The sequence below is a fragment of the Suncus etruscus genome, chromosome 1 (assembly GCF_024139225.1).
Source record: "Suncus etruscus isolate mSunEtr1 chromosome 1, mSunEtr1.pri.cur, whole genome shotgun sequence".
In the NCBI taxonomy this organism is placed as follows: domain Eukaryota; kingdom Metazoa; phylum Chordata; class Mammalia; order Eulipotyphla; family Soricidae; genus Suncus; species Suncus etruscus.
Genome location: NC_064848.1, coordinates 111,455,582 through 111,478,616, shown reverse-complemented (window position 1 = coordinate 111,478,616; position 23,035 = coordinate 111,455,582). Strand labels below are relative to the sequence as shown.

At 36.9% G+C, this 23,035-nt stretch overlaps 1 protein-coding gene across 1 annotated transcript in view; it reads right to left on the bottom strand.

Annotated features, from left to right (window-relative positions):
- Nucleotides 1-19,206, bottom strand: part of GSAP (gamma-secretase activating protein) — an 85,340-nt gene extending 66,134 nt beyond the window's left edge. Inside the window, exons 1-8 of the mRNA XM_049777340.1 lie at nucleotides 19,167-19,206; nucleotides 16,499-16,575; nucleotides 14,154-14,210; nucleotides 12,185-12,254; nucleotides 11,612-11,665; nucleotides 9,320-9,408; nucleotides 5,575-5,644; nucleotides 3,893-3,942 (exon numbers count right to left, since the gene is read on the bottom strand). Of these exons, the coding sequence (XP_049633297.1) occupies nucleotides 3,893-3,942; nucleotides 5,575-5,644; nucleotides 9,320-9,408; nucleotides 11,612-11,665; nucleotides 12,185-12,254; nucleotides 14,154-14,210; nucleotides 16,499-16,575; nucleotides 19,167-19,206 (507 nt within the window). The remainder of the gene's footprint in view (nucleotides 1-3,892; nucleotides 3,943-5,574; nucleotides 5,645-9,319; nucleotides 9,409-11,611; nucleotides 11,666-12,184; nucleotides 12,255-14,153; nucleotides 14,211-16,498; nucleotides 16,576-19,166) is intronic.
- Nucleotides 19,207-23,035: the final 3,829 nt, after the last annotated feature.

Here is a 23,035-nt window from a genome sequence, read left to right as displayed (position 1 = left end):
TGGTGAAAAAATGATGCCAAAAAGACATCTTACGGGGCCGGCAAGGTGGCACTAGAGGTAAGGTGTCTGCCTTGCAAGCTCTAGCCAAGGAAGGACCGCGGTTTGATCCCCAAGCGTCCCATATGGTCCCCCAAGCCAGGGCCAATTTCTGAGCGCTTAGCTAGGAGTAACCCCTGAGCATCAAACGGGTGTGGCCCGAAAAACCAAAAAAAAAAAAAAAAGACATCCTACAGAAAGAAAGGAAAATGTTCACAATTCATTCATAGACTAAAGAGCTAACTTCTAAGATCTATAAAGCACTCACAAAGTTCAGTAACAACAAAAACACAATTCAAAAACACACCCAAAAAATGGGCAAAGGAGCTGAACAGAAACTTCCTCAAAAAAGACATAAAAATGTCCAACAGGCATATGAAAAAGTATTCTTCATCACCAATTATAAAGGATATGCAAATTTAGCAACAATATTATCCCGTAGTGGGAATAGCCTGTCTCAATATGAATGGAAACCACCAGTATTGGCAGAGATGCATTGAGAAAAGATTCTCATTAACTGTTAGTAAGACTGTTGGTATGGAGATACCTCAGAAAATTAAGAACAGAAATTTCATACTACCAAATGATTCACTTCCTGGGCATCAACACCAAGAACACTAAACCATTCATTTGCAATATATACATCCACCTATTAAATGCAGCATTGTTTATAACTTTCAAGATCCTAAATTAATTCCATTGTCCAAAATAAATGGATAGATACAGAAATCCTGTAACATATATATGATGAAATACTACTCAGCTATAAAACAGATGAAATCTTGTTGTTTGCTGTGATCTGGTGGAACTGGAGGTGATCATACGAAGTCAGAAGAAAAAGGTAAGTATCAGACGCTGTTGATCACATGTTGAGTATAAAGAAACAAAGCAAAGGACTAGATAATCCCTACGGATCAGAATCTGACTATTGTGAATGTAAATAGGAGTTCAGAGGGCTTTTCTGCATCATGTCTTTGAGCAAATAATGTATATTCCTATGAGTGGATTTGCTGGGTCATATGGAAGCTCAATTTCTATTCAAGGAATATATATATATTGTTTGCCAAAATGGATGGACCAGTCAATGTTACCACCAGCAGTGAGAGTCCCTTTCTTCCTGCAAAGTCATGAAATTTGCTTATACATGGATGAATATGGAGAGTATTGCACTGATTAAAATATGTTAGAGGGGGCTCAGAGAGATAGCACAGCAGTGTTTGCCTTGCAAGCAGCCGATCCAGGACCTAAGATGGTTGGTTCAAATCCCAGTGTCCCACATGGTCCCCCATGCCTGCCAGGAGCTATTTCTGAGCAGACAGCCAGGAGTAACCCCTGAGCACCGCTGGGTGTGGCCCAAAAACCAAAAAAAATAAAATAAAATAAAAATAACTTAGAGGGAGAGGAAAAGATAGAATTAACACAGTCATTTGTGGGATATTAAAAAAATAGCGTTGTAATAATATTCAAAGATAGTAAAGAGGAGGACCAGAAGGACAAATCCATTGAAGGAAGTTTGCCACAAATAGCAAAGGAATACAGTTAGGGCAGAGAAAGGACTATTCTGACAATAACAGTTGAAAATGATCAATCTGAACAAGAATTAAAAAGCAATAAAGTAATATGCATGATAGCCCTTTAGTAACAATATTTCAAGCTACAGTTTCAAAAGTATTGAAAGAGAGAGAGAGAGAGAGAGAGAGAGAGAGAAGAAAAATTCTGCCACAGAGGCAGGCAGAGCAAGGGCAGGGAGGAGGGTGGGAGGGAAACGGGGGACACTGGGGGTAGGAAATGTGCACTGGTGAAGGGTGTTGGACACTGTATGACTGAAGCTCAATCAATAACAACTTTTTAACTGTGTATCTCATGATGATTCAATTAAATAAAAATACAATATTACAAAAATAGTTGCAAACCTTATTACCTCACATAAATAACAAAAATATATCTCAAGAAAAATAAAACAAATAAGAGTTCATTTTCTTCAAAACCACTTATGAAATAAAAGTCATATACCATAAACTAATGAGGAAAGAATGAGGAAACAAAATGATACAAAGGTGAAGGGAACTGGTAACACCAGAATGGTGTATATTCACCCCGCCACCTTTTGTAATGCTAACAGATTACTCCACCACATGGAAGTTGAAGGAGGCAGAGAGCACAAAGAGTAGTAGAACTTCCACCTCTTGCTTGTCTATGTCTATTACATTTAGATTAAAAGCAAATGATACTAATGAAAATGATTCCTGGACAGTCCATTCTGCACATATTTTTTTTTTTTTTACTTTTCTTAGGTTAGAATAGAATTGGGTACTCTTTCTGATGAAAGTATATCTCCAATGATCTCACAACAAATATTCTTGTTATTTTCCTGGTAAAAATAAGATACTCATAATACCACCACCATCAAGGATTTTTGAGGAGAATGTGGAGTCCCATGTGGTAAGAGACTGTCATCTAAACTTTTAAAGAGGAAGGGAGTACCTCTAAGCCTGGTCCATCAATGGAGGAACTCTTGCCCATTTTCTCTCTGCTCCAGACACCCAAGTCAGAGACTATTGTCAGTGTGTCCATACTAATTCTTCACTTTGACTTTTGTTTTTGGATTTTTGGGCCACACCTGGTGACATTCAGGGGTTACTCCTGGCTATGTGCTCAGAAATCACTCCTGGCTTGGAGGACCATATGGGATGCTGGGGGATGGAACCGTGGTATGTCTAGGCTAGTACCGACAAGACAGAAGCCTTACTGCTCTGACCCACTTTCCTCTAATTTCTTTTTTTTTTTCTCACTAGGATTCCTTTATTTTTTAATATAATTTTTATTTTAATCATAGTGGCTTACATATTGTTGACAATACCTTTCCTCTAATTTCTTATGGCTCACTTTTGGGACTCAGTTTATTTCCCTTTGGCCTGACCCTTTTCTGACCCCTCACCCCATCCCTTTCCTCCATTACATTTAGTTATTCAGTTATTTCATTCAGCTCAGTGATGCAGTCACACATTTCTGATTCATTTTCTTCTATATTGTAAACAATCTTGTAACCATGGTGTTAAATTAAAGGCATATTTTAAAAAGGATATAATAATATATAATAACTAATAATTATATAATATACAAATACTGTATTCAAATATATAAACAAATATACAAATATATAAACAAATATGATATGTTGTTTTAATATATTTAATGTAGCAATATGATATGATTATAATAATAAACAAACCCTTAGGAGTATCAGTGGTTGAGATAGCAGTAATATACTTAATTAAAAGTATAATCACATATGTACCAGATGAAAGACAAAGTCAAAGGGGATAAAGAACAAAAAAAGGGAAGACAAGCAAAGGGAAAAAAATCAAACTATATATAAAACTCTAAAAAAGATATATTATGAGTCTTCACAATATGTATTCATATGTAAAAAATTAGAGAGAGAAATTATTTTCTACAAAGTAACCTGATAGGGATATCTCTGGTATACTAAAAAGCAAGGACAATAGTATCAAATTACACATACACATTTGTTTATTTTATCTTTATATTTTAGTAAAAACAAATGAATTATATATATGTTAATGTATACATTTTGCAAAGCAAAATAAATAATGCAGAAAATTACAGTGATATCATTATTATCTCAAGTCTAAGATTAAAAGATGATGTTGAGATAAAGATGAAAATTAACTCTATTCATAATCTTGCATTACCTCACATGGCAAGTTTACCATTTGAAAACTATTAAATCAAATATTATTTTATAACATTAATCAATTTTAACAGCCAAGACAGATAAAAAATATCTTTCTGTAGAAAGAAAATCTGACACAAAGATATTATAAATACTTACCACTCTATTTCCATCTTCTTGGATGACATGAATATAAAATTGTTCAATATCTTTAAAAGAAAAGAAAAGATTGTTTAACCTTCACAATACTTCACAATAAAGTATTAAAAAACATGAATACTGTTTTTTTCATATTGGAATTTTTTGCAGTGGTGAACTGGGCATAACCTATCTGTACTCAGAGGTTCCTCCTGGCTCTTTGCTCAGGAATCACTCCTGACAGTAACTCCCATGACAATTATTTTTCAATGTCAATGAACTAAATGCACCATTTAAAAGACACAAAGGGGAAAAATGGATCAAAAAGCTGAAGCTAACATTCTACTGCCTACAAGAAATAGATCTAAATAATCAGAACAAACATAGACTCAAACTCAAAGGTTGGAAGACAATCATTCAAACAAATAACTGCTTTAAAAAGGCTGAAGTGGCCATACTAATATCAGATGTCACAAACTTCAGACATAGAAAAGTTAAAAGTGACAGAGATGGGCATTTCATAATAACCAAGAGATATGTATAACAGGAAGAAATCACACTCCTAAACAAATATGCACCCACTGAGGAACCAGTAAAATATTTAAAACAATTTAAAATATTTAAAGCAATTGTTGACAAATTTGAAGAAAGACATCAGAATCAAAACAATATAGTGGGAGACTTTAACACCACCCTGTTATTCCTTGATAGGTCAACCAGGCTAAAACCCAGCAAGAATATTCTGGCTCTGAAGGGAGATATAGAAGAAGTGGCTTAAAAGATACATATAGGACTCTCCATCCCCAGAAAAAAACTGGATATACATTGTTCTCCAATGCACATAGATCATTCTCCAGGATAGACCACATGCTAGCCCATAAACATATCTCCATAAAATAAAGAGGATAAAAATTATACAAACTACCTTCTTAGATCATGAAATTAGATTCACTGAAATTAAAAATGACTTACAGATACAAAAGGAAAACTTTAACACCTGGAAATTAAACAGCTCACTACTGAACAATCTGTAGGTCAGAGATTAAATGAAAGAGGACATTAAAAGATTCCTGTAAACAAATGAGAAAAAATAGATACAAAATATCAGAATTTGTGGATACAGCAAAAGCAGTACTAAGAGGAAAATGTATAGCCTTGCAAGTACTCATCAGGAAGGAAGACCTACATAAATAACTTAATAACACAGATTATAAAAATTAGAAAGGGATCAATAAAATGAACCAAAATAGTCAAGCAGAAAGAAATAATAAAGCTTAGAGCAAAAAATTAATGAATTTTAAATTTAAAAAATAATCCAAAAGATCAATGAAAGCAAAAGTTGATTCTTTAAAAAAATAAACAAGATAAATAAACCACTAGCAAAACTCACAAAGAACGGAAGAGATAGAAATTTAATAAACTAAATTAGAAATGTAAAGGGGGAAATTACTACAGATACTACATAAATTCAAAGAGTAATAAGAGACTTCTCTGAGAAACTCTCTACCACAAAACAAGAGAATCTGGAATAAATGGATAAATTCTTGAACTCTTATAACCTCCCAAGGCTGAACCAAGAGGATCTAGCATATCTAAAGCAAAGTTCAGTGGTCTTTCAGCAATGGTAAGTAGATAAGATGCAGTCATGTCCCACACTTTACTGAAGGATAAAGACTCCACATATCCCCGAAAGGAATACTTACACTTCTCTTCTGAAATCACTAACAGATGGTTCTCTGTCAGAAAATGATTTTCCACTTGTGGATAAAGGAACTGCAACAGGAAATTAATCAAAGTCATCAGTAACCAACCACACTTTGCTTCCACATCTAATTCCAAGTTGTGTTTGATCACTATCCTATTACATGTTCTAGAATGTAGAAAAAGCAGGGTATATTGAATGAGAGTCTCTCTCTCTCTTTCTCTCTCTCTCTCTCTCTCTCTCTCTCTCTCTCTCACACACACACACACACACACACACACACTACAAAAGAATATAAGAGGTGAAGAGTAAAACTGTTAGGAACTCATTTTTGGAAACTGATTGCATTTAAATATAACTGGCTGTTCAATATGATGCGTCCCCTTTGGACTAAGGGATTCTAGAGCCAAAAAGAAACAGTGTCAGTAGTATCTGTACTGTACCAAAATTTCTTCTTCATGTGTGTACATAAAACTGCATGAGTTACACAACTGAGTCCAGTATTTCTTTAATTTGAGAGCTAAGTAAATGTAATTCTCAGGACAATTGACAAAGTCCCACACCCAAGAGACAAAACAAAGATAATCTGGGACTTTCCATCAGAGAATAGTAAGTCAGTGTGTACATGCGGAAGAGGATTTACAACCTTAGAACACAAAGTGGCTGCCTACTGAAAGGCTCAGCCCACCTCACTCTTCTCATCTGTGTTCTGTCATCTAAGCCAGTCCATAAGACCAAAGCAGGTAGCCAGAAACTCTGAGCCTGATGCCATCTACTGTGGTAGAGAGCAAAACTGGGACATGGGAGAAATTCTGGTGATTTAATTCTTTCATTATTCAACAAGTAAAATTCAGTACTTTCACTTAGTTATGTAAAAGAGAGTTTACTAGATATAATAAAGGAGTTTTGGTTTTTAACCCTAAACATGAAATAATCATAAAATAACTCTTTATATTCTTCCCTTTTTTAGGTTTCTGGGCCACACCCAATAATGCTCAGGGGTTACTGCTGGCTCTGCACTAAAGAATTATTCTTAGGGCCCGGAGAGATAGCACAGCGGTGTTTGCCTTGCAAGCAGCTGATCCAGGACCAAAGGTGGTTGGTTCGAATCCCGGTGTCCCATATGGTCCCCCGTGCCTGCCAGGAGCTATTTCTGAGCAGACAGCCAGGAGTAACCCCTGAGCACCGCCGGGTGTGGCCCAAAAAAAAAAATTATTCTTAGCAGTGCTCAGAAAACCATATAGGAGGCAGGGGATCACAGGGGATCTAACCCAGGTTGGCAGCATACCAGGCAAGCACCCTAACCACTGTACTATATAGCTCTGATCCCTGCACCACTTTCCTTTTAACAGATAGCAGACTCTGAATACTAGAGGAATTTGAGACAAAATATAGTATGTGGTATCTTAGCTTTGATTCTGGTAAACTAAAAACAGAAGTGGTCAGTTATTTTAAGTAATTTGAAGTCTAGCATGGCTTTGAGGGTTGAAAACAAAACAACTACAAACATCCTTCTCAACAGTTATTTTTAAAAAATTATGAAAACTAACAAGAAAGACAGTTACATCCACTCTTGTAAACTCTTCAGCATTTCCAACCATGGCTGTATAGACTTGCAAACATTACAGAAGAATGGGGGATGGGGTGGAGGTGGAGGAGAGGAACACTGAGCATAGAAAGAAAAAAGTATTTTGTTTTGTTTTGTCACATCCGGTAGCGCTCAGGGGTTCCTCCTGGCTCTACACTCAGAAATCACTCCTGGGAGGTTCAGGGGACCATATGGGATGCCAGGATTCAAACCACTGTCCTTCTGCATGCAAGTCGAACACTCTATCTCCATGTTATCTCTCCGGCCCCAGAAAGAAGTATTTTTTAAGAGCGTATGGTTGTGGCCAAAATTATTGTGTAGCTAAAACTACTTAATGACATACACCAAAATAAATTTTGTGATGTTGTGACTTGTCTCAATTTAAAAAATTTTAAAATAAATGACACATCAATAGGGAAAATCATCTTCCACATAATGTTCAGATGCCTCTTTTGGAACATTCTCAGTTTCAAACCTTGCTCCTAGCTCTTCAGGATTATGCCTCTAGGCAGAAAAATTCCTCCAAACTCCTTCTCATGGCAAACCCACCTCTCTTCATCACCCCACATTTAGAAAAATGTCACTGATCTATGAGCACAATACTTATCAGCACATCACAACATACCTTTGTCATACATCCATTTGTTGAAAGATTCTGTGTTTAATCTGGTGCTCTGATCTCCTAGCCAAGACTACTATAAATACATGCCTGATGATGTGTATTTTCTCTACACTGCAGTACATCAGTCCTTCTTGCACTTAAGAACATGTGATATCTGGGGCCAGAGCAATAGTTCAGTGGGTAGGGTGTTTGCCTTGCAAATGGCTCACCAAGTTCAATCCCTGCATTCCATATGGTCCTTGAGCCTGCAAGGGTAATTTCTAAGCACAGAGCCAGGAGTAATACCTAAGCACCACTGGGTGTGGCCCAAAAAACAAAAATTGAAAAAAAAAGTAAAGAACATGGAGTAGCACTTCAGCCATCTACATGGGAGATGTTTCAATAAAATCACCAACAAAAAGCCCAAAAAATTTTAAATCATGGTATTAAAGAATTTCTAGTGGTGCAAGAGGTAGGGTGTTTGCCTTACCCACGCTAACCTAGGACAGACTGCATTTAGATCCCCTGGCGTCTTATATAGTTCCCCAACCCGGAGCAATTTCTGAGCATAGAGCCAGGAGTAACCCCTGAGCGCTGCCAGGTGTGACAAACAACAACAACAATAATAAAACTGTACAAGATGTTTACAGAAATTTGTGCTAAACAAGAAGGCAGACTATCACATCATTTGGCCTCAACTAGAAGCAAGTAAGGTGATTGATTTTTCAGTTCTACATATGTTTACTACAGATGACTGAACTAGTGCCATGAATAATGGTTTTTAGGAATACAGATGAATTTTACTAAATAGAAAATTTTAACAGGCTTGAAAAATATCCAATTATCATGATGACTGACTTTCTCTAGTCCACCAGCAATACACTTCTACATCACTCCTACATCAATTAATGAAGTTATCAAATTTGGGAATTAAGTTATTTAATCATAGATACTTAATCTACATGAATTATTTAGTTTTTTTAATTTACTTTTTATTTAAGTATGTAATAAATTGATCATGTAGAAAAATGATGTACCATATTTTTCATACCATAAGATGCTCAAAAGATGGGGGAAATGTCTGTGCATCTTATGCTGCCTGGAGCTGAAGCCTGAGTACAGAGGACTTTTTTATTTTTTATTAATAAAAAAGTATTTAAAACTGTTTTTTATTTTCTGATGTAAAAAAAAGTTAGGTAAATGTGTTTAAACAGCTGTGGTTCAGTGTATTTATTGTAAATATACTTTGGCCTCACAGGCTGATTGTTCCCAGCCCCCATCTCCTCATCTAAAAACTATGTATGTCATGTGGTCAGGTGCATCTTATAGAGAGAAAAATACAGTAACTATAATATGAAAATAATTTGGACTCAGTTTTGACTTCCATGTCTGCAAAGGAATTATTGATAATTTTATCCATACTCATCTACCCAACTGCTTTGGTATGTAAAAGTGATCATGTGTGTGGAAGCTCTTTATAAGCATCATAAGCATCATCACCTTTAGGTTCATGTTTTTGTATTAAGGAGGTAAGTGATAAATGAAATGCTCACTTACCTGAACCCAAATACAGTTATCCACTGCTTTAAGAACCTTCACATTATTAATGGGGCAGATTTCAACCAACAAAGTTAAGCATTTTGATCCTGCAAAGAAAATAAAGAGGCTGTTAAGTAATCAAGACTAGAAGATCACACATTCTCTTCCCCTTAGAATTTAAAAAATATTAATGTTTCTCAGTTACATTAGCATTCTACAAAGTGATTTTCTTAAATTGTATTTAGACTTTTTTTAACTAACTATGTTTTTAACTTTGGCATCTTTTTAAAATAATTTTGGTCTGTATACTTTGACTTTTTGGCAGAAGACCACAACCTTTGATGCTCAGAGGTTACTTCTGCCTGGCTCTGAACTCAGGAATCACTCCTGGCAGTGCTTAGGGAACCATATGGGATGCTGGAGATAGAACTGGGGTTGGCTGTGTATATTTAAAAAAAAAAAAAAAAAAGCCTTATCTGCTGTACTTTCTCTATGGCCCCTACTTTGACTTTTTGTTTTTGTTTTTGTTTTTGTTTTTGTATCACACCTAGCAGCACTCAGGGGTTACTCCTGGCTATACGCTCAGAAATTGCTCCTGGCTTGGGGGACCATATGGGATGCCGGGGATTGAACCGCGGTCATTGAATCTTAGGTCAGCCACGTGCAAGGCAAATGCCCTACCACTGCACCACCACTCCGCCCCCCTACTTTAACATTTTTTAAAACTCAAAACATATTTGATTTGAAAACAACCTGAATGGCAAGTCAATGTGCATGGAGCAGGAACAAGTTTCTATCAATCCTCAGTCACTGTTAGCTTTGCTTCATAGACCTGCAGGCTTCCAAGCCTAAACACCACTCAATTCAGTTAAGGTTTAATTCTGCAGTATTATGGTATGTTAACAAGTGCATGAAATATCAAGGTGCTTCTGATGCAGGAATATGCTGTTGTGGCAGGCAGCATCTGTTAGGAGGGCAAGGGCTTGGCTTCCTTCAGGAATGGCAGTGGAGTTCCATGATAAAGACTCACTTATTTCCTCAGTGTCACATTTAGCAAGTGTGTAAATGATAGAAATTAGGAGGAAGTCCCTGGACATGAGCTAGTATGTGGTTACCAGATAAGTAAATTTAGGTCAAAGTTTCCTCCCACACACATTCCTTTTCAGAAAAGGAGCTACATTTTTTATAAAGACTCTAATATTTTCTAGGTTTTTTTTGTGACATTTTAAAAAATAGAGTAAAATTTGCAAATTGTATAAAAGTCTGAAATTGAATCAATTCTATTTGCACTATTGTGGTTTTATTTTTTTATAAAAAACCTGATAGCAATTTATTTTGAAAAAAAAATGACAAGAAATGTAAAGTAACTTCTTGGATGTGGTCTCAATTACAAAAACTAAATATATACATGAGTTTTTAAAAATTACTTTCAGTAAATATTTTCAGCAACTCTCCAAGCTTTCCTGGATTCCAATGACTTGCTATTGCAAACACATAATCAGGTCTAGAGAGACAGCTCAATGGGCTAAGTACATGCTTTCCAAATAGATGGAAAATCTTAGTGTATTCTCAGAATTTATTTGGATGACAGATGCTAACTGCCTTTTTAATACATATGCTATCCAGAGTTACACATTACCTGTACTTTCCTGTCTACTTAAAAAAAATAGTCTTTTTGTTATTGTAATAATGCCCAAAGACAATAAAGATGAGGGCTAAAGGACCGGCTCATGATATGAAGCTCACCGCACAGAATGGTGAGTGAAGTTAGAAAAATAACTACACTAACAACTATCATAACAAAATTAATGAGTGAGAGAAGTAGAATGCCTGTCTCAAATACAGGCAGGGGGTCGAGGATAATGGAGATGGGGGGCACTGGTGATGGGAATGTTGCACTGGTGAAGGGGGTGTTCTTTTTTGTGACTGAAACCCAACTACAAACATGTTTATAATCATGGTGCTTAAATAAAAATATTATATTTTGAAAAAAAAAAAACACCAAAAAATGGTCTTTTAAAAATCAATCTTTTGGGGCCAGTGAGGCAGTCAGGCAACTTCCTGACACAGATAACTCAGGTTAGATCCCTGGCACCACATAAGTTTCCCAAAACACTGCCAAGAGGGATCCCTAAGTGTAGAGTCATGAGTAAGCTCTGAGCCAACCAAAACAAAAAGCAACAAAACATGTTTATACTTGACTAGAGCATTACCTTTTATTCTAAGGTAAGATTATTTTAGAGAGGTTAAAAACTTAGTAGTTCTATAGATTTTCACCTATAAATGGCACTAAAAAATAGTAATTGTTACCTGGCTCAAGCTCATTCTTTCTCCCTCCTTTAGTAGATTGAATAAAACTTGCAGCTAAGGGAAAAAATAATATATTAGCAAATGATTCTTGCAGTGGTTTGTTCAATTTTGTTCTTGAATATCTAAAGTAAAGAATGAGGATTTCTGGGAGAATACAAAGCATTCTTTTTTTGTGACAGGCTCTTGACTTTGAATCTAATTTCTCAAGAGCCTTTTTTAGAAGAAAAGTGTTGTTAGAAGACTACTGTTACAGAATAATGGGGGAATAATGAGTAATGGGATGATATGACAACTTAAAATACTTTTGAAAATCTTAAAAAATAAAGTTTTGGAGGTGTTTTTTGGGTTTTTTTTGGGGGGGGGAGCTTGGTTTTTGGGTCACACCCAGCAGTGCTCAGGGGCTACTCCTGGCTCTATGCTCAGAAATCACCCCCGGCAGGCTCGGGGGACCATATGGGATGCCAGGATTTGAACCACTGTCCTGCATGCTAGGCAAACGCCTTACTGCTATGCTATCCCTCTGGCACCAGTTTAGGGTTTTTTTTAATGTGTAATAATAAGAGTTCAACTTACCAAGCAAAGTTTTCTCCCTATTGACAGAGCAGCTGACAACCTGCAGGTCCTTCTCGAAAGTATAAAGATGCTATGAAAACAAAAGAATTTTTAGTGTGGGGTTTCATAGTAAATTAACATTTATTTATATAAATTCCCATTCAGCTTTCACCATATTTATTGCAAAATATTTTACTAAAAAATGTTCACCTTTATTCATACCAGAAAGTTCCAGATTACTTTTATTCCCTTCAAGAAATGAGTATGCTATTGTAGGTTATGTTTGGCACTGACACAACCACAAAAGAGTGGAGAATCATGGCAAGTATATACACTCTGGTGCTAATCTAAGACCCAAACTTATTCCTGATTCTGCCACTTGCAACAGCTTATTCAACATCTCTCTACCTTTTGTTCCACATCAAGAAAATAGGAATCATGGTACCTAGCTCATAATCACATTGTCATATGATTGTTAGAAAGATCAAGTAAAAAAAAATCCACTCAAAGCACTTATGCCACAGAGAATTAAACACCCAAAAATTAGCATCCTCTTTACTGAGGCAAGTCACATACATAACATCATTACCTTGGACCAAGAAGCTTTCACAAAGATATTTACTGCAGTATTCGCACTTTGAGGGAGGGCAAAGTAAACTACTTTTAATCTTTGGGAGGACCACACCCAGCAATACTCAGGATTTACTGCTGGCTCTAAACTCAGGAATCAGTCCTGGTAATACTCGGGGGATCATATGGAATGCTGTGGATTGAACCTGGATTGGTTTCATGCAAGCCAAACAACCGCTGTAATATCACTCCAGTCCCTCTACATTTAATCTTTCATTTTTGTTTTCTTCTTATTGAATTTTCAAAACATTGCACAGTCTATTCCCTTGATTACTGGAGAAAATGAAAATGATTGTGTAGAAAGAGGATGTGATATGCAGAATGAGGAAGTAGAAACAATCACAGTTATAATAGTTTTTTTATCTTAAAGGAGGATAAGGGATAAGGAAAGATAGAATCAGATATCAGAAGAGAACAGCCCCCAAAAAAATCCACCATGGAAAAGTGTAAGTATTAGTAAGACTAATTTGACCCTGAAGACTTAAAAAGGACTGCAAACACACTAGAATCCTAAGGTTAGAAGTTGATGGAAAAAATGTAAAAGTCAAGAAATGATTAGAGAAAGTGAATTAGGCTATGGGTTAAGTGAAGAGGCTCTGATTCCAGAGTCCAGAGCAATAGCAGATTGAGTAGGGTGTTTGTCTTGCATGCAGCCAACCTGGGTTTGATCCCCAGCATCTGCTATGGTCACCAGAGCCTGCAAGGAATAATTTCTGAGCACAGAACTAGGAGTAACCCCTGAGTGCTGCCAGGTGTGCACCCCCCAAAAAAGGGAGGCTTTCATTATAGGCTGGAGAGACAGCTCAAAAGCAGAAGCTATTGGATCCTCCTATACTACATGTTTCCTTGAGCACTGCTTAATATATATCGCTGGTGGTCCCAAAGCACTCTAAGGTGGTTAATGATTAGACCTTCTAAGAAAAAAATATAAAATAATACACATGAGCATTGCTTTAGTGTTTAAAACCTAAACAATACTATCAAAACCCTCAAAAAGCCTCAGACCAATCGCTCTCCCAATTCCAGTTCAATTAAAGAAAAAAAAACAATTTGTAACTGTCAATCACCTTTCAGAACTTTTATAATGTGTTTTAAAATTGTGCACTATATTGCAATTTCCTTAAAAGTTTTAAAAAAGAAACATAATGTATTATCTTTATACACTGTAAGCACCTTAGCCCTGTACTATGCACTATATATGTACTATATATACATATAAATATATGTACAATATATAGACCTACATATATATTTAAGGGATGAAATAAGAATTGTATCTAGATAAATAAGGCTGCAGAAAGATGAAAAAACTGTAGAAGCAGTAACCAATATGTGGCTGATGATTTAGAGTGATTTTTACCTCATTTTGTCTGGTTTGACAATCATATAATCCAAAGAAGACATTTCCCTTATTGTCCTAAAAAGAAATTAACCAAACATTCATTAAATACTTTGCTTAGGGAGGTAGGTTTTTCTCTAGTTTTAAAATAAACCTGTGGTGATGTAATCACATTAGCAATCAGTACTCTAACAGCAATGCTTAATGCTCTGCATGTCAGGAAGAGGCTCAGAAGCCTGTTTTAGCTGGCCACCTGGGCTCTGAGAGCCAAATGGATTAAGAGGGTATGGCTCATTGAGTTTGGGGAGGGCCTTGTCGAGGAGGACAGTATGGTGAAAAGTGAATTCTTCACTACTTCCATTCATTTAAAAGAATACATAGAGATACTAGGTGCAGTTAAAACAAGTCCATATTTTTTGACTCAAACAATTTCTAAGTGCAACAGACTTACAAATACAACTTAAACTTTTTTAAAGAAAAATAACAATATTTAATTTTTTTAATTTTTAATTTAAATTTTGTTATTTAAAAGTAACAATTTAAAACAGTAATTTGTATTGTGCAAAAGGAACTGTCCACTAAAGTTATTTACTCATATTCCTCTACTAATAATCATGTTATCTGAAAAGTTAATTTTTTTTTTTTTTTGGTTTTTGGGCCACACCCATCATTGCTCAGGGGTTGCTCCTGGCTGTCCTGGCTGTCTGCTCAGAAATATCTCCTGGCAGGCACGGGGGACCATATGGGACACCGGGATTCGAACCAACCACCTTTGGTCCTGGATCGGTTGCTTGTAAGGCAAACGCCGCTGTGCTATCTCTCCGGGCCCTAAATTTTCTTTTTATTGGTTTTTGGCCACACTAAGTGATGCACTGGAAAGCCAGTGGGGTCAGGGATGGAAACTGGTCCACTCACTTGCAAAGCCCTGCACTAGTTCTTTGCACTCTCTGACTCCAAAGTTAAATTTCCTTTTCTTAGAAAACTTAACATTTAAAATAAATCAGACATAACACCTTGAAATCCTGCACACATCTTAGTCTAAACTGATAACATGCATAGAATTATTTTCTCAAAGATAAAATTAACATGTTTTGTTTTTCTTGGTTTTTGATTTGTTTTTGGTTTTGGGGTCACACCTGATGGAACTCAGGGGTTATTCCTGGCTCTGCTCAGAAATCACTCTTGGCATGCTCCAGAGGACCATATGGGATGCTGGGGACAGAATCTGAATCGGCTGCATGCAAGACAAATGCTCTACTGCTGTAATATCGCTCTATTCCCAAAAAATATTAACATGTTAATTATGTTTAATTATGTTTAATTAACATGTTCTGTTTGGTATTTTCTCTCTAAAAGTGTAATTATTCACCTATCTTAAAATGTTTGCAATATTAAACATCTGTGGGGCCCTAAGTTCTGAACAAGAAAGGACACCATTTCATAAAGGACCACATGTTAGGCTTCTCTTTCTCCAGCCTAAATTTCCATTAACACTGCTCTGAGCTACCTCGCAATACCAGGTAGCCTATCTAGAAAGGACACCAGGAAGCAGTAGGAAGGTACTCTGGGCAACAGCCAATTGTCTTAAAGATCATCAGAAGCTAGAACCTCCTCATCCTCTCCCTATATAAACTGGTTTGTGACCTTCTCAGGGGTCATCTCCTCTGAGAGACAGTCAGTTTGGGGCTTGTAGCTGATGCAATAAAGTTTTGCTTTGCTTTACTTCAATTGTGTGGTCTCAGTCCTTCAACTCCAGACCCTAACATACTGTGTACAGTTCTATTTAAAAATATAAATACCAGGGCTGGAGAGATAGCATGGAGGTAAGGCATTTGCCTCGCAAGCAGGACAGTGGTTCAAATCCTGGCACCTCATATGATCCCCAGAGCCTGCCAGGAGCGATTTCTGAGCACAGAGCCAGGAGTAACCCCTGAGCTCTTCTGGGTGTGACCCAAAAACCAAAATAAATAAATAAATATCATATGACTGAATTTTAATTAGCCTATTCAATACAAGATCTAATAGTCATGTTAAGAATAAAAATAAGGGGCTGGATGAATAGCATGGAGGTAAGGCATTTGCCTTTCATGCAGAAGATCATCAGTTTGAATCCCGGCATCCCATATGGTCCCCCATGCCTGCCAGGAGCAATTTTAGAGCATGGAGCCAGGAGTATCCCCTGAGCACTGCCAGGTGTGACCCAAAAACAAAACAAAACAAACAAAAAAAAAGAATGAAAATAAGTCTTATTCATTATCTATCAATAAGTTATAACATAGAATTATGCAGAAAGAGAATATAAAGGGTTAAAAGATAAAATCTTATCTAAAAGTATACTTTACCACAAAAAAAGAATATTGACATACCTTATAGGTATAAATAACATTTCCATTTCTTTCAACATTTAATACATGTAAGTTCTCATAATCATTTTTTAAAACACCTGAAAATAATCATAAAAGTAAGTTAATTCTTATTAAGGGAACCCCCTATCAAGCATATATAAAGGCATTATAAATACATATTGATGATTCCATAATATTTATTAAAACAGGCAGAATAATAGTGACCTTTAGGAAACAGGGAAAGAGCAGCAATCAGATGTGTCTCAGGGGTACATTCTGACATTCTGAGGTACTGGAAATGTGTTGGAATAATATATGCTCACTTTCCAAAGAACTGAGGTATTTATCTGCTCTTGACCAGATATTTCTCAATGTGTATATTACACATCCATAAATGTTAAATATCTACCAGTGTTTGCTCTTTTTTTTTTTTGTTTTTGTTTGGGGAGGCACACTCAACATTGTTGAGGGTTTACTCCTGGGTCTGTCTCTACTCCTGGAGGTCTCAGAGACCAAATGGGAAACCGGGGATTAAACTTGGGTTAGCCATGTGCAAAGCAAACACCCTTCCCACTGTGCTATTGTGCCGGTCTGTTTACTTTATTTTTGAAGAATTCTGAAGTCACTTGATTTCACAAGATACAAGTGAGCATTGTAGCTTCAGGGTAAATCCACCTGTTCGGAACTCAGCTGAGACGCCAAGTGTCCAATGACTCAAGAAAAGCAACATGTGATCACACCTGTGATGATGTTCTGTGATAAGTATAAGCAAGAACCTAAAGCAGAGAAAGCACCAACGTCTCCTTAGTTCCCTTTTCTCCCAAGGAAGAGTAGATTGATGGAGGGTCAGTCAGCTCAGCTGAGAGGAAGGATCTCTCGCTGCCAAACAAAAAATTCTAGCAGTATAGTGGTCCTGGGGATACTGGGGGTCACAGAGAAAAGTAAGAGAGGAAAAATATCATAAGTTCTACTCCTAAGAGTGTTAGCACCTAGAGACCCCAGATGAGAAGGCCTTTGAATGAAAGTAATTGTGCTGGGAACAGTATGATTGGCCAGCTTGGCCTCAGCTCTGCCTCTTTTTCAGGGACTACAATACATTGCCTCTGAACCAAATCGGACTAGTAAACTCCTGTATTCAGGAAGTTAAAAAAAGCTGAAATGCGTGCTTTACATGTGAGAGCTCTGATTCTAGTCCTAGTACTGCAAATAATCCTCTGAGCATGGCAAATAGTTCTCAACACTGCTGTAAGCCCCAAACCAAAAACTAAAATAAAAGATTCTTTATATTGAATAATACTTTTTATCTATCTCCTTTTTCTTTAGGTAAGCACTTACAAAACATGATTTATTTTACTGATTGATAATAATGATATTTCCAATCCTTTTATTATTAATCTTCTTATTTCTATATGTCTTGAAAGTATTTAAAATATGTCTTGAAAGTAATGTATGTTTATTCAGAGTATGCAGTTCTTGCAAATTTAATATAATCAATGATATATTAGATTTATAATCTATTATTTTACTCATTTTCTAGGTGATTCATCTTTCCTGTTTCTGCCCTACAGATTCATTGGTTTTTATCTCATCCTTCCACCTCTAGACCATGATAAATGTGTACGTATTCTTTTGCTATTCTTCTATTAGCTAGCCTAAAAAAACACGCATCCTTGAGATATTTTTGCATATCTGTGATGCTAAGAAATACAAAGCAATCAAAAGTCAAAGACGGGGCCGGAGAGGTGGCGCTAGAGGTAAGGTGTCTGACATGCAAGCGCTAGCCAAGGAAGGACCACGGTTCGATCCCCCAGTGTCCCATATGGTCCCCCCAAGCCAGGGGCGATTTCTGAGTGCTTAGCCAGGAGTAACCCCTGAGCATCAAATGGGTGTGGCCCAAAAAAAAAAAGTCAAAGACAATGCAGCTGAAAATCAGACAATGGTTTGGTTCTGTCTCCTGAAGCTGACCAGAAGAGGATCAGCCCCTGCACTTTACAGCAAGTTCTCCTTGTAACAGGAATAAGAAGAGGAAATTTCATGCAACAGTGGGTAGAACATTATAGAGGACCTGGTTTTGCTTTACATCACATCTCCTAGCAGTTTTCACAAACTTGTGATGATTTTCAGTGATGTCCTTCTGTCTTTTTATCCTAACAAAAATAGGTTACCCAGCAAATGAAACCTACAATGTCCACATGATCATGGTTCACTGTGTCCAGATCTAGAAATGCAAAATGTCCATAAAGTAGAGAACCAATGTATTGTTGTACATCTAAATAGTGGGAAACTGTATAACAATAAATGAAACTAGCTAACTATAATAACACACAACATAATTAGCTAAGGGAAAGAAGCAAATATCTTCCCCTACCAAAAAGGTACAAACTGCATCACTTACTTTATAGGCAAGTCCTAAAACAGACAAAAATAAACATAATTGGAGGCCCAATTAATGTTTTCTTCCCACTCTGAACATTAGTTGTATAGTTGTACTTTGTTTTCTGAAAATTGTTATGGATGAAAGCACTATCTTGAGGAAACATATAAGTCTACGCAAACTAATTTATAACTCATCAAACATCATCTTCTAAAATTTTAGACTATCACTCTAAATTCTATTTAAAGTATTGACACATTGGTAGATACAACATTGATGATCATCAGCATTCACTGGGAGAAATCTATAATTTGCCAATTTCCTCAAAAGTAAGTGATATAGGGGCTGTAGCCATGGCGCAGTGGTAGGGTGTTTGCCTTATATGTGGCAGACACAGGATGGACTGCAGTTCAATCCCCTGGCATCCCATATTGTCCCTCAAGCCAGGAGCGATTTCTGATCTCATAGCCTGGAGTAACTCCTGAATGTCACCTGGTGTGCCCCCCCCCAAAGAAAATTAAGTGACTTATCCCTTTATAAATAGTGCTTTTAGATGCTGAAACATGTAGAATATGACAAATTCCAATAACTGGACAAACTGATATAAAATTCCTCTAATTCAGTGCATAAGTTGTATTCCTGACTAACAAGGGGGCTGAAAAATGGAAAAGTTAGGGTAATTGGTGATGTGGGCTCTTGTAATAGAATTGAGGTGGAAAGCTGAGACAAAGAACAGGTTTCTACTGAGTCATCCTGAAACCTCACTTCCCTCTCCTCTGAAGGCCGAACAAGGAGAAGGGAATGTCTTTGTACAGAGGAACATATTCTTCAATGTATAATAACATACAATATTTTTAGTGTATACTGAACTGTCAGATATAGTTCCCACTGATTAAAAAATAAGAATGGTTGGAACTCAGAAAGAAATCTCAGTTTATCTACTGCTAAATAGCACTTCACTGTCTCATTTACATGTCTTTCCCCCGCCCCATTTCTATGTCTTAAATATTGTAAGTTACCAGTCTCACCATACTGATAAAACAGATGAATTTCAACAAGATTAAGCTAGGCAGTCAATGTCAAACACCAAAAAAGTAGCACTAGCTAATATCAGATCTAGTAAAAGGTAAAGGGAGTGAGCAAAGTTTCCCAGGTCACACTTAACATGGGAAATGGGTGATCACAGGACATCTCAAAGTGGATATTCTGAACCTCTAAAGAGATTTTAGCTTCTTTTTTTCTTTCATCTTGCACATAACTCAAAACGTCTGAAATGAAATATGTCAATATTTTGAGAAGTTTTTTTTCCCTTTGAAGATTATAAGGATGCTGAGACCCTCTCTAAATACTCTTAAAGGGTTTTAACTAAGATAAGAAACTCCTTGACAAGAAATCATGCTAAGAGTAACCAATCTCCTTACAAAAGCACGACTATTTTTAAATCACTAGAAAAAAGAGAACTTTCTCCAACAATTATAAATCACACAAAATGAGATATATCTGTTCCATTAAAATAGTGATCCTCAGTTGTGGCTATGTGTTAGACTCAGAGGAGCTTTTGAAAGAATATGTAAGCCAAATCTTCTTCCCAAATAGTTATTTTATTGGGCTGCAAAGGGGCACAGCCCCTGGTATATTGACATGTATTTATAAGCCCCTTGGGTGATTCTAATGTATAACCAAAACTAAAACCACTGAACTACACGTTTACATAATATATTAAGCAATAATAATTAGCATAATTAAGACTAGCTTATAATATTACCATGATAAACACAGGTGAAAGAGAAAAAGTCCAAGGGATAAGACATTTGCCTTGCATGCAGTTGACCCAGGTTCAAATCCCGGTACCACATAGAGTCCCCAAAGAAAAGCAGGAGTAATCCCTGAGCACCAGAGTGTGCACCCAAACCAATAAGTAAATTAAATAAAGCTTTGTTGGGTCCAGAAGACATCTAAAATAGGAATGTACCATTTTTGCAAGCAGGAGTCCAAGGTTCAATCCCATACATTGCATGGTCCACCAGGTACCATTGGAAGCAGCACTCAAAGCAATGAGACTGGAGTAGACCCCAAACATAGGTTTGTGTGGCTCCCAAACAAAAAATAAACACATTTTTTAAGTCTGTCTGGCTTGTTAGGCAGTAATAACTGCAGTTTAAACAATTCTGCAGTTAAATACATATATTTCTTCTCAAGGATTAGACACTATACAAATTTAGCAATATTGGAAATCTCCAGTGTAATGTCCCACCACACACTATTAACTCATCTGACCTTCCTTCCCAGATTACTTGCTCATGCTTTGGACACACCCTTTAAAAAAAAATAACCAATAACCACTTTGCTTATTCATTCTGACTCTTCTACTGGTAGATCACCCCCTGGAAAGTCCAGATGAGGAAGTTTAGCAATTTCAAATGAAAAAAAAATGTGGTTTTATTTTATGTTTTAGTTTCTTTGTTCATGAAGGAAAAAGCAAATAGATATTGCTTAAGTAAGCCTGGTCAGGGAAAAGAAAACAACTATTGAAGGTGTTCCCAAGTCACAGTCAGATAAAATAGAAATTATGCACCAGAGTCTCATCCATTTCAAACTGCTCTTTACCAAGCACATGTCATTATACAAGATATTTGCCAAATCGGTAAGTTTTGTTCTTAACTATTACAAGACAGAAATCAAACGAAAACATTTTTTGACTTAGTGCCGGGGAGGTAACTCATTGAGATGAAACGCATGCCTGCCATGCACATGACCCTGAGTTTGATTCCAGTAAGTTGTGGCCTTTTGAGCACTACCAGACACAGCCTCAGTGGTCCCCCAAAATATTTTATGAAACAAATGTTTATGAAACAAACATTTCACAATTTTTGTAAGTACAAAATTTTATGAGAAGGGCTGGAGAGATAGCATGGAGGCAAGGCGTTTGCCTTGCATGCAGAAGGAAGGTGGTTCAAATCCCGGCATCCCATATGGTCCCTGGAGCCTGCAGGGAGCTATTTCTGAGTGTAGAGCCAAGAGTAACCCCTAAGTGGCGCTGTATGTGACCCCCCAAAAAAATCCCAAAAAAAATTTTATGAAGGGTGCTGAAATATTATTATATCTATGACATCTTTCTAGTTTTGGGAAGGGGCCTTCCTTCAAGAAGTACTCAGGAGTTCTGGTTTCTCAAAGTGAGTCTCAATCAACTAGGCTGGTGATTCATTACAATAATTCAGGGATGTGATGCTGCTCAGGCCGTGGTACCCAGGATCTCGGGCCATCTTAGCAGTGTTGGGGCCTCCAAGGTTAAAACTTGCAGTGCTCAGGAGACCATGTGATTCTGGAAAAGCACCCTAACCACTATATGATCTCCAAGTCTCTGTGACATTTTTATTTTTAAAAAGAATCCACAGAAATCCTCAGATATTGGGCCCAGAGTAATAGTACAAGGTGTAGAGCAGTTGTCCCAGGTTAGATTCCAGCACCCCTTCTTGTTCTCCAAACACCATCAGGAGTAATTCTTGAGTACTGAGCAAGGAGTAATCCCAGAGTACTGTCAAATGTGGCCCAAAAATAAAAATTAAAAAATCCTTAAATGTAACAATAGATTTCATCATTCCCAAACTGAAGAAGTAAAATCTTTGTATCCATAATTCTGACTAAGGTGAGAAAAGTCATGGATGAGGCAATTACTTAAAAACAAAATGGACTGGAAATGGAGCTCAGCAGCCAGAAAACTGCTCAGAAAACTGCCTGTCTTGATAACACATAACTTGAGTTTGAAATCAGCAGTGTCATCTGCACCGTGCATGATCCAGCATGCTATTTCCAGATCTGCTGTTTCCAATCCCCACTAAGACAGGTGTGTGTATGAGTGCTGTTAAGAGGTGAAGCCCCCAATAAGCACAACTTTGTACATGACTATACAAAGCACATGTGTGAGCACAACTGAAGAGTGTGATCCCTGTGAACACTACAAGCACCTCAACTCGAGGAGTATGGCCCTCAACCAGTATTTCATCAGAAGTGTCCTGTACTGATGCTCCAGACTTCTTACCTCCCTCAGAATTCTAGAATGTTCCCCAGACATATGTGCACTGCTAAAAGTCCCTCTAAACACCCACAAGTCTAGAACAAAGCTATGAAGGCTTTAGAAGTTAATGCAGAAATGCTTTTATGACAGGGGAGGACTCACACACATC